The sequence below is a fragment of the Pygocentrus nattereri genome, chromosome 1, assembly GCF_015220715.1.
Source record: "Pygocentrus nattereri isolate fPygNat1 chromosome 1, fPygNat1.pri, whole genome shotgun sequence".
Taxonomy (NCBI): domain Eukaryota; kingdom Metazoa; phylum Chordata; class Actinopteri; order Characiformes; family Serrasalmidae; genus Pygocentrus; species Pygocentrus nattereri.
This window is the reverse complement of record NC_051211.1, coordinates 31,245,919-31,258,490: the sequence shown is the minus strand read 5'-3', so window position 1 is coordinate 31,258,490 and position 12,572 is coordinate 31,245,919. Positions and strand designations below refer to the sequence as shown.

The 12,572-nt window shown below is 38.2% G+C and overlaps 1 protein-coding gene across 2 annotated transcripts in view; it reads left to right on the top strand.

The window, feature by feature from the left end:
- lin7a (lin-7 homolog A (C. elegans)) overlaps positions 1–12,572 on the top strand; it is an 86,931-nt gene that overhangs the window by 40,375 nt on the left and 33,984 nt on the right. For both annotated transcript variants that reach the window (XM_017709115.2, XM_017709116.2), the window contains exon 2: positions 255–373. In XM_017709115.2, coding sequence (XP_017564604.1) covers positions 255–373 — 119 coding nt within the window. The remainder of the gene's footprint in view (positions 1–254; positions 374–12,572) is intronic.

The window sequence follows — 12,572 nt, the reverse complement described above, 5'->3', positions numbered from 1 at the left end:
TTACCTTCATTTCCCCCTCTCTCTCCCACTTGCTCTCTATCTCTCTCTCTTTCTCTGCTCATTTTCATCATCTCTCTGTCGCCTTTCTTTTCTTCTTTCCCTCTCGCACTCTTTCTGTCTTTCTCTTCTCTCTGTCTTTCCTGCCTCTCTCTATGTTATCTCTCTCCATCTTATTTCCATGAGTATATCTCTTGATTCTTTAGGGAATGATTTGGGGTAGAAGGAAATTTCAATTTTCTCTCTGTCTCTCTTAGATGTGGCACGAGCGATTGAGCTGCTGGAGAAGCTGCAGGAGTCGGGTGATGTTCCTGGCCATAAGCTCCAGTCTCTGAAGAAGGTTCTACAGAGTGAATTCTGCACAGCCATCAGAGAGGTCAGTCGCATGCATGGTTTCTATAGAGAACATACTTCTGCACGTTTTAATAACTTTTTATATGTAGCTTAAATTAAAAGAACAAACAAGGTGAAAAATATCTGGAAAGCATTTAAATAAAATAAAAAAAGAATTGGACCTAAAAATTAACCTTAAACAATTAAATAAAATTTAATAGGACAGTTAAATTTAATGTGGAATTATAAGTATCCTGTCTATAATACAATCTGGAGGCATTCAGGAACATTCTGTAGGTCCTAAGCCATTAAGAGCATTAAGAACCCTAATAAACTTTTTGTGCATGGTAGTGCAGCTGCAGTGTTCTGAATTAGCATCATGTCTGTCTATAAAGGTTTTATGTGATTCTGTAAATAATGCATTACAGTAGTCTAGACGATAGGACGATCTAGCTACATTAAATATTTGTCCAACATATTCTTCTGCTAAATACTCACTGAACATCTCAACATATTTGTCCACATCAGTCTAAAGTAAAAATGTATGCATACTGCACAGTGACTGCAAATGCAAGAGTTACAAGCTGTATTCCTCAAGTGAAATAGCTACTTTTGTTGGCTTATTTTATTAACATATAAATCAAGCAAAAGTGCTCCAAAATAATCATTTTATTAACTGAATAATAGTTTTAACTTAATGATTGAGACTGATCAGGCTTTATTTAAAAGAATATCACACTTCATAAAGCTGTGAATTTAAATATAGTCAGCATATAAGTGATAGCTGAAGCCAGGCTCATGAATAATACAAACAAGAGAGAGCATGTAGATACTAACCAAAAGTGGGCCAAGAATGGACCCTTGTGGAACACCATAAATGATAGTTGTGTCTGCCTGTATCCCATTCACTTTAAACACACTGCAAGTAGGACTTGTTTACACAGTGATGTTAAGCGATAGCAAGTCCTCTGAATGGAATGGCTGCTTCACCGCTGTGTGTGTTTGCTTAATTAATCAGTACTTGTTATCTCAAGCCTCATGTTGGAAAACAATGGTAGTGAATGGTTAACTGGTTAAGGTCCAGTACTATATTTTTCTCCTTATTTAAAATTTTATATTAATTCTTAAGTCTTATGCTTCAGCACAACATTATTGTGCAGTTACACTTAATTTGATGTAGTTTTTAGCATCATACATAGCACTAATTGACTACAACCACTCTCAACATTCAGGTCCAAATAACAAGACTAAAGATAAAATTCTTTTTTACGTTGAAGTGACACAGAAGTGAGCATTTTACTGTGAAATTTGGCTCAGTACAGCTCAAGATTTGCCAGCCAACTCAAGCTGAAATTAACAGCTTTTGCAGATACTTAACATTACTATACAAGCTATATTTCAATATTTGCTGTTATGGTTTGTTTAGCTCCAGAAATATAACCAGCCAGTGTGTCGACAGTCGGCGAGTGTTCAGCATGTATGCAGATCATTCTGGAGTTATAGCTGTATGCACAAAAGGTGGAATGTACAACTTTCAGCTAACAGAAAAGTTAAACTACTGCTGCACTGATTATACATAATGGCCCTTATTCATCAAAGTTGCATACAGTCAAATGTGGTCATAAAATGAGTGTGCACAGATTTCATGGACAGTCTTGTTATTCATAAGTTTCGTCTTGTGCAAATCTGTAAGATGTAACTGGTAGGAGTGCGTGCATTTGAAGTTTAAAAACCTGAAAAAATTGATTTGTAGTTAACTAGCCAAAACTAATATCAATATCATATATAATACCCATTATAAAAATAAAAATAGAAAATAACAGTAATACTAATACTAATAATTTGTGTGCAGTGGTAATCCAGTACAAAAGTGGATGTACTTATTTTACATGCATGTTGGTATAAACAAATGCTGCTCTTCTGTGTTTCATTTAAAGACGTAAATTGCTTTTGTTTTATATTAGTGGCTAATGTGCTAATATATAAAAACACAGGAAAATAATCAAACCACACAATCACACCATTCTACAGTCTTAAGAACAAGACGTTTTGTTTATTTCACATTATATTCTTTCCATGGGTCGTCATTTTAACACTATAATGTTTGGTCAGCAGGGCACTTAATGCTCAACCTCAAACTCCGCATACAAGCACAGCCAATGGCTCAAGGGCCCCTGAATGCTGTTCTTTTATTGGCTCCTTACTGAAATATCTGCATGAATTAGGGCATGCTTCATGTAAATGAGGTACTGGTAAGTGGACGCTTGATTTCACGCACTGACACTGATGCATCATTTGGACTAAAATCTCCTCTTATGTTTATTTAGATTAAAAAGTCTTAATTTTGTTGCAGGATGCTGTTACTCACGCAAAATCTAACATTAAATGGTACCACTGAAAAGCTGCTATAAGGCTGCCAGGATTTTGAGATTAATTGTTTTGAGGCTCATAAATGCAGGGTTGGATTTCCAGCCTAGTCCATATTTGAAGGCAGAGCTGACAGAGAAAAAGGGACATACAAAACACTTTATTTCATACATATACAAAGTAATACATTTTGTTAACCTGTGCTAAGATAGTAAATTGCAGATATTCTCATACTAGTCATGCTAGTGAAAACTAGCATCGTGTTAAAGTTAGAAACATAGAAAACAAAAGAAAAATGCAAGATATTAAGAAAGATCGGCTGTGTACAGGAACTATGGAGCCCTGCTGGTGACATCCTGTATAAATAAAAATAATGCATGGCCTTATTAACGTGTGAGAACAAGATCCTAATATGTAGCCATGGCTTTGTAAACTGTGGCAATGAGGTAATTAAGTCATGGCCATGACTTAGTAAGGCATCAGAATAAGAACATGCCTTACTAAGTTGTGGCCATGCATTAGGATCTTGTTCCCACACCTTAATAAGTAATGGCCACACATTAAGATCTCATTTCCATGACTTAATTATTGTACATATCTCAAAGAAAAGAAAAATTGGAGAAAACTAATGGAAGTCTATGGGGAATGCTTACCTACAGGGTAGAGCTGGGAATTACATTTAACAAAGAGGTTTTAATGAATATGTAGTACGCTGAGAGAGAATGATAAAAGCTGACAGAGAAAAAGGGACATACAAAACACTCATTTTAAGGCCAGTTTTAGGTTCAGGTGAAAGTAACTGAAATACACAAAATTGTTTATTGAAATTTTTCAAGTTACAAAGCTAAAGTACTTATCAAATACCGAGCTAACAAGTACAGCCAACCAATTAGCATTATGCTTTAGAATAAACTGCAATGACACACGATGATGCTGCTAACTGTTTGACATTTCAAGTGACAAAAGCCTTTTCTCTTGTTTTTGAGAATGTTCTATGAAAAGTATTGTTTTTCGTCCACATTTTCTGTCCCTGTCTGAAATCATTGGCCCTGGTAGTGGAGTGGTTGTTTATTTGAGAGACAAAAAGATGGCCTTGATATTCAGTTTCTGGAGCCGTTATGTTGTGTTATTATTTTACCTGCTGTGCGTGTTTGAACGTGCTGGAAACTGTAATGTAGTCATGTTCATGCTGCAGGGCTTTTTTCCTTGTTGTTGTTTTGCTTCTCAGTGTGTAAGTATGCGGTTTGGTAGTGGATGTTAATTCACACTCTCAGCCTGTGCGGGTATATGTGTGTGTATGTGTTTTAGACTCATTTGGCTGCAGCTTCTCATTTCATGCCCCAGTGAACACACACGGTATCATAAAGACTCGCTCTGTCACTTATGTTCCAGTTAGCAGCAGTCTAAAGGCAATTGGCACAATGTCAATATTCATTTATAGCACTGAGAGGGCTCAGACTTAGGCAAGATTTCAGATAAGGCCAGGTGACATATAACATCACAAGACACTTCATGATACCTTAAGATTAGAGCTGTCAAATGATTAAAACTCGAGTAAATCTCAATTAAAGGCATTATTTTCTGTGGTTAATCTTTAGTAATCACTGATATTGATCTCATTTGACTGTAAAGAAGATTGTTTATGTTGGAAAAGTAATACATTTTGTTAACCTGTGCTAAGATAGTAAATTGCAGATATTCTCATACTAGTCATGCTAGTGAAAACTAGCATCGTGTTAAAGTTAGAAACATAGAAAACAAAAGAAAAATGCAAGATATTAAGAAAGATCGGCTGTGTACAGGAACTATGGAGCCCTGCTGGTGACATCCTGTATAAATAAAAAATAATGCATGGCCTTATTAAAGTGTGGGAACAAGATCCTAATATGTAGCCATGGCTTTGTAAACTGTGGCAATGAGGTAATTAAGTCATGGCCATGACTTAGTAAGGCATCAGAATAAGAACATGCCTTACTAAGTTGTGGCCATGCATTAGGATCTTGTTCCCACACCTTAATAAGTAATAGCCACACATTAAGATCTCATTTCCATGACTTAATTATTGTACGTATCTCAAAGAAAAGAAAAATTGGAGAAGACTAATGGAAGTCTATGGGGAATGCTTACCTACAGGGGGTATGTGGAGGTGTGTGGGCGGGGGCTTCAGTAGTGCATCTTCTGTTTTCAGTGTGTGTATATATATATATATATATATATATATATATATATGTCAAACTCTGGGATATATTAGACAGGACCTGAACAGTTACTGTGTTGGACATGGGAGGCAGGGACAGTCATGAAGACCTGAGTGACTTTTGGCCCTTATGAATGTCACTCAGGACTTGATGAAGTGGCACAGCTTGTGGAGTGCTTCCTGTCAGCAATAGTGAACACCTACTGACAGTTGTTGCTTAAATTGACTCCACTCATTCAGTCTTTCTGTCAGAGTGTGCAGTGTTAACGCTGTAATTTTTACTCAGGGTTTAGATACAGTTTCTATTTGTATATTAGAGACTGCTTTGTCTGCCAGCTCCCACACAGAGTGTGTGTGTGTTTTCACATGCAAATCTGAAAAGTGTGTGACAACAGGGCTATTATAGACCCAGAGACACAGAGACCGGTCACTGAGGTGACGCAAACACTGTGTGTGCGTTTGTGTGGAGAATAGCCTGATTGTGCTATTCTTTCTATATGAGGGCTGGTAATACTGCTCTGTCTGACACTCAGTACTAGAGAGAGCGAGAGAGAGAGAGAGAGAGAGAGAGAGAGAAGGGGAGAAAGAGATCCATAGAGTTCTTTATAAATCAACAATACTGTATCAGTCAGAGAGCACAGAGAGTGCTGCACACTCACAGCTCAATATGTCCTGATCCTGATGCCAATGTAAGAGGGACAGAAGAGAGAGAGAGAGAGAGAGAGAGAGAGAGAGAGAGGGAGAGAGAGAGAGGGAGAGAGAGAGAGAGAGGGAGAGAGAGAGAGAGAGAGAGAGTTAGACAGAGAGAAAGTCAGGCACTCACACACACACACACACACACAGGCACAGAAAGAGAGAGAGAGAGAGCGAGAGAGAGAGAGAGAGAGAGAGAAAGGTTCCCCTCAAGAGCTTTGAAGCCATCGTGAACAGTTTACCACAGTGACATGAGTGACAGCCATCAAATGTGTGTGTGTGTGTGTGTGTGTGTGTGTGTGTGTGTGTGTGTGTGTGTGTGTGTGTGTGTGTGTGTGTGCTGAAAATAGTGATGCACTTAATTTGTGTCAAATATGTACATAATATCTGTATGAAATATATTACATCAACAAGTTTTTGTCTATGGAGATAACCAGTAAAGTAGGCTAGTTGTTTACTTAAATAGCGAACTAGATAAATGAGGTATGTTGTCTTAACCAGCTAAGTAAGGTAGGCTAACTCATTTTCTCTAGGTAGGAAAGCAGCTAATTAAGGTAAGCTTTTAAGGTTAAGTGTTTTCTTCATTAACTTCATGTAGTACGCTAACTGTTCTTAGCTAAGTAAGGTATTTCTTACTAACTAACTAGCTAAGTGTATTTTTAGTCTGATTGGGCGGTAGGTCAGCCTTTCCTTCAGTTCAGCCTTTTAATGTCACCAGCAGGGCTGCTAGCTAGTACACTGCCTCATTTTCTCTTCTGTACATTCAGTGGCAATTTGGTATTGGGGAGAGGGGCTTGTAGTCAGATCATGTGACCAGACACCACAAAACTGGAACTCTAAGAACACCACAATATAGTAGTAAATCAGGACGGCTTAAGCTATTTAGAAAGGTAAGGTTATTAGCAAAGGTATAGCCAAGAGATGGCCTTGCAGGGCCAGTGCCTTTCTGAAATGAGGCACAGCCACCCTTCGCCATCCCTGTTATGGAAGGAGAGACAGTCAGCCAGCATCAGTCAGGCCATCATTTATTAAGCATCAGTTGCTTTGCATGCACCATGCTTTATGGTGAAAACCTGCCTTTAGGGTAGTTGCCAGTCAGATATGAGTGTCTTTAATAGTTTAATAATTAGCATGTCAATAAACAGGACAGTGAATGTGCAATGTCCTTCAGCAGTTCTGTTCTGTGAGCTACATTATGAAGTAGGCTATTCGATGGTAAGATGAATCAACTATCAAAAATGAGTCAGATATAATCATTTATCATGCTGATTAATTACTTTTTACAGTTGAATAAAGCTTGTGTTGTACGGGAGCTTACCTATCATGCTGTCTGATGAGCTTTCTAATCATTAGGCTCATATATAACCTGTACTGGATGCACCCAAAATTAATTCAAATACATAGTTTCTTGATGTAATGAAGAATGTCTAAAAAATTGTTACATCAACACACATCTTTCAGTTTACTTTCGGTTTACAGAAGTTGTATTGATGTAATGTTTTATTAATGCAGAACACCGACGCATCATTTTATGTAATTTTTATGCAGTAACACTGTTGTATGTATTTATTTTTTCTTTGGTTCTTACCTGGCCACCATATTCTAAAAGTTCTAGATATGCCCCTTTGTACGTGTGCTTTTCTGCAAAGCACTGTAGCCTGTGCATGAAGCCTTTTCTAATTTTGTTGTAGTGATTATTTCAGGATTTTTTGTGAATTTTATATTTAAAAATTTGAATTGTCAGATTTTTGGTTGGTTTTGAGATAATCAGGTGAAGTTAAGCTGTCTATGGGGATTCATCAGACATTGTAGCCCTAAATTAAATCAAAAGAATATGGTTAAATATGAAATTTCTTAACATAGATAATCATGTTTTGGAATAACACATTATATGGGAATACCAAATTTAAATTAAAGAAGAATAATCTATCAAACAATAAAATATATATATATATATATATATATATATATATATATATATATATATATATATATATATATATATATATATATATATATATCAGGTCAGTACTACTGATACCCTGAGGAAAAAGGTCAGACTGATGCAATGCTTGTGTGGTGTTGATGTTTAATGCCACAACATTATTCTTATTTTAAATCAGTACAGCCATAACAATTAAAACTGTAAAAACGCCAGATGTAGCAGCTGTAGCCAGTCAGCAGCCTGTCTGTGTTGATCACTATCACACATAAACAGACACACACACTAACAGCAGGTCATGTAAGAGGAGAACAGAGTGAAGAGACACAGCTCCTCCACACTTTTTTTCCCCACAGGTTCACCCAAACACCACAGTAATTGAAAATGTGTTATTTCATATGTTCTTCACAGAAAGTGCAGAAAGGCCAAGGAATCTGAGGTTGAAATAATAATAAATCACAACATTTTTTCTTTTGGCAAGCATTGAAAATCACACCACACAAGGGTCAAATGTGAACACCACACAAGGGTCAAATGTGTAATTGGATGTCTGTATAATTGCAGACATTTGTGTGAGTGTGTGAGCATGGAAAAGCATGATATAGTACTTCATGTCAGTTTGTGTTAAGCTAAGATAGTAAGCAAGATAGCTCCATCAGTTCACACTCCCAAGATACAAATATTTCTGATTCTTGATGTTCAGATGTACTACTTGATTTTTTATATTACCTTATTGTTTGTTTTATTTATTATTTGTAGTAGGGGTCATTTTTTATTGCATGTCCATATTCATTTTATGCTTATATGTATTACCATATTTATACCTCAGACTTCATAGCGTTGTTTTAATTATTCATTCTCATGAACCTCATTCCCTGCAACCCTGACGGAGAAGCGGCTTGGAAAATGGATGGAAGGATGGATGAACTTCATTGATTAGTTTATATTTTAATGATAACTCAAGTTTTAAATGTATTGTACCACTTTGGAAACATAGGTCACATATCCTGTCATGCTAATAAAGCCTATTTGATTTGATTTGATTTGATTTGAGTGGGGAGAGAGAAGAGAAAGAAAGGACAGCAAAGAGAAACAAGAAAGGGCAGAGATAGAGACAGAAAGAGAAAGAGACAGTGAAAGAAAGAGAGAGCGAACAGCAAGAATGAAACAAGAAGGACAGAGCAAAAGCTAGCACAGAGATGTAGAAAAGACCCTGAAAAAAGAAAGAAAGAAACAGAGAGAGAAAGCACAAAGGGAAGGAAAAGAGAGAAAGGCTGTTTTCCTGATATCTGAAAACCAAGGACTTATAACCTCAGCCCATAAGAGTGGAGACAAATCGGACCCTAACAGTTCGAAAGGCATCTGTGTGACCAGGAATCAAGGAATGTGTTTATTAGCATTTTAGATTTCTGAACTCTGAATTCTGACAAACACAATGTCCCAAAAATGGGAAACATTTCTGCTTGTTTTGCGTTCTTTGATTTGTGGAAGGCATTTGATTTTCTTTGGCGTGAGGGGCTTTACTGTAAATTTCTTCAGAGTGGTATAGGGCGTCAGGTTTACGATTTCATCAAATCAGTATATTCAGGAAACAAAAAAAGAGCAGTGAGACAGGACTGCAGCTCGAGTCCAACACTGATCAGTATCTACATTAACTCCTTAAAATCCCAGGCCTTTTACATACGTATGGCTTATTATTCAGTAACTACAGGGACTGGTTAGCTATTAATTTTGCATATATATGTATGAATGTATATATATATATATATATGTGTATATATATATATATATATATATATAGACACACTCAATAAAGGAGTGGTTCTGCAGGTGGGACCACAGACCACTTCTCAGTATCTTTGCTTTCTGGCTGATGTTTTGGTCACTTTTGAACGTTGGTGGTGCTTTCACACTCGTGGTAGCATGAGACGGACTCTACAACCCACACAAGTGGCTCAGGTAGTGCAGCTCATCCAGGATGGCACATCAATGCGAGCTGCAGCAAGAAGGTTTGCTTTGTCTGTCAGCGTAGTGTCCAGAGGCTGGAGGCGCTACCAGGAGACAGGCCAGTACACCAGGAGACGTGGAGGAGGCCGTAGGAGGGCAACAACCCAGCAGCAGGACCGCTACCTCCGCCTTTGTACAAGGAGGAACAGGAGGAGCTGCCAGAGCCCTGCAAAATGACCTCCAGCAGGCCACAAATGTGCATGTGTCTGCACAAACGGTTTGGCAGTGGGTCAGTAATGGTGTGGGGTGGCATTTCTTTCATGTGCTCGCCAGAGGTAGCCTGACTGCCATTAGGTACCGAGATGAGATCCTCAGACCCCTTGTGAGACCATTTGCTGGTGCGGTTGGCCCTGGGTTCCTCCTAATGCAGGACAATGCTAGACCTAATGTGGCTGGAGTGTGTCAGCAGTTCCTGCAAGATGAAGTCATTGAAGCTATGGACTGGCCCGCCCGTTCTCCAGACCTGAATCCAATTGAGCACATCTGGGACATCATGTCTCGCTCCATCCACCAACGCCACGTTGCCCCACAGACTGTCCAACAGTTGGCGGATGCTTAGTCCAGGTCTGGGAGGAGATCCCTCAGGAGACCATCTGCCACCTCATCAGGAACATGCCCAGGCATTGTAGGGAGGTCATACAGGCACATGGAGGTCACACACAATACCGAGCCTCATTTTGACTTGTTTTAAGGACATTACATCAAAGTTGGATCAGCCTGTCGTGTTTTTCCACTTTAATTTTGTGTGTGACTCCAAATCCAGGCCTCCATTGATTTTTTGATTTTTTGATTTTTTCCATTGATTTTTTTTGATCATGATTTTTGTGTGATTTTGTCGACAGCACATTCAACTTTGTACAGAACAAAGTATTCAATGAGAATATTTCATTCATTCAGATCTAGGATGTGTTATTTGTGTGTTCCCTTTATTTTTTTGAGCATTGTATATATATTTATATATATTGGTTGAGCTATTTTTAGGTAATTGAAGTGTATAATAAAATTTTGGGCCTGCTGGTCATATAAGGGGTTATTGAGTTAACTGGAACAGTCTGCAGCTCCTAGATTTGCTGTACACATTGAGGATTTGAAGTTGGGCATGCTGGGCAGCATCGCCCTGGAGCCTCGTCATCACTGCATCTGGGAGTTGCAGTATGGCAGTGAATGCACTTTAGGAAAAAGGTCACAGAGTGCTGTACATGATCAGGACGAAATTCTACAATTATTTATTATAACATTCCCATCTTAATCTGGTGTAAAGTGTTTGGCAGTGTGATCCAGGCTATTGATCTGGATGCACTTGAAGACGAGTCCCAATGAAACAGTGCATTTTAAGGAGCTACAGAGCCAAGAATTGAACCCTGAAATGAGTTCCCTCCTTCAGCTGGTTCTGAGGCTTATTAACCCTCTAACAGCTGCTGACACACAACAGTCTCACTCCAGCATTGCTTTACAACCCAAACTGAACATTAATCATCAACTACAGTAGGAGTAATTATTTCAAACACTGGGGGAAAAAAAAACTAGAATGCCATCAGACTCAATGACCACAACCTGGCCATAGGATAAAGCAGGCATAAGAAGTCCTGGCTGCCCAGAGAGGAGAGACTATGTGGTCACTGTGTGACAGGTGAAGTTGAGATATAGATGCTTCTTCTTCTTGACTGTGAAAATTTTAGACCATCACCTAACATTTTTGCAAATAAATGTCAAATCTCAAATTTGGAAAAAATGTACACATTTGGAGAAGTTAGGGGGCCGATTTATGTTTGAGTTGAATCAGCACAGAGTTTATGCTGTAGCTTACGCCATTTTGAGTGTTTATACTTTGTTGTGTCTCCGTCGTTCTGTAATTACACCAATTCTGTTTTTCTGTCACTTCAACACTAGACATTCAAATTTGCTCCTCAGATGAGTCTTTATCCTCTAAAGGGGTATTTTTTAAGCATCAGTTAGCTGGAACTGAGCCTGTACTGTGGTGGAAGACTCAGTACATTAGCTTAGCCCAGCAGGCTACAGCTTAAAACAATACAGAGCAGTTCAACACCAATCAGCTCTCGTTGTTATGAGGTTTTATTGTCTGTCCTTGTTACAGTAGAGTACCACTTAGCCGGAAATGCTACTAAGGAGACCATTCATGGTTGTTGAAATCTGCATTGCTGCAACATGTAGTTACATTTCTGGGGAGATTCACGTCAGGCTATGCCATAGGGTACATGGCTTTGCTGTACCTATGACACAGAGGCATAAATTGGCCTTCATACTTGGAGAGGGGCACACCGCTCCCCTTACTGTTAAATATTTAACATGTCACCACCTGGGAGTCAGTAGGCAACACCCCCCTTACCCCCACCCTCCTGAGCCCCACATGTCTGACCCCCACCTTATTGTGACCTCCAACACTACATACCATATGTATGTCAAAAATTACAAATACATCATTAGTTTGTTAATTAGTATAATTATAATGACAATAATAATGTTATTTTTTTAATTGTCATTAATGTGGTTATTATTTGTTATAGTTCTTGTAGTTACTTTCATTGTTCAATACTACTGTGATAATGCTTTGTCAATACAGTAGTTAACACAGTCATGCTGTCAGATATGATAACTACCCAGCAACAGGTAAACAGTGACAGTACTGAATGTACTGAACGCTTTCAAATCTTAAACTACTAGTGTCATTTTGTCTTTACTATTTAAAAGTGACTGTGTAATGAATTACATTTTCATTTGATTTACATTCCGTATGGAGAGATTTGAATCTGCACTTCTGACTTATTTCTATGTGTTTCAATGTCAAGAAATGACAAACATGTGGCTAAAGTGTAAAAGATGTTTTTTCTTTCTGCAAACAAGCACAACTTTACATCTAATTTAAATCATGATAAAATATCTCCCCTCTACTACTTATGAACACAGATGTAGTATAGATTAAAGTTTACAATCTTTCAACACGAGTTCTCCACTTTTTTTCATTACAGCCTGCTGTTGTTACCATGACAGCAAGCAGTGGGTTATAACAGCAGGATG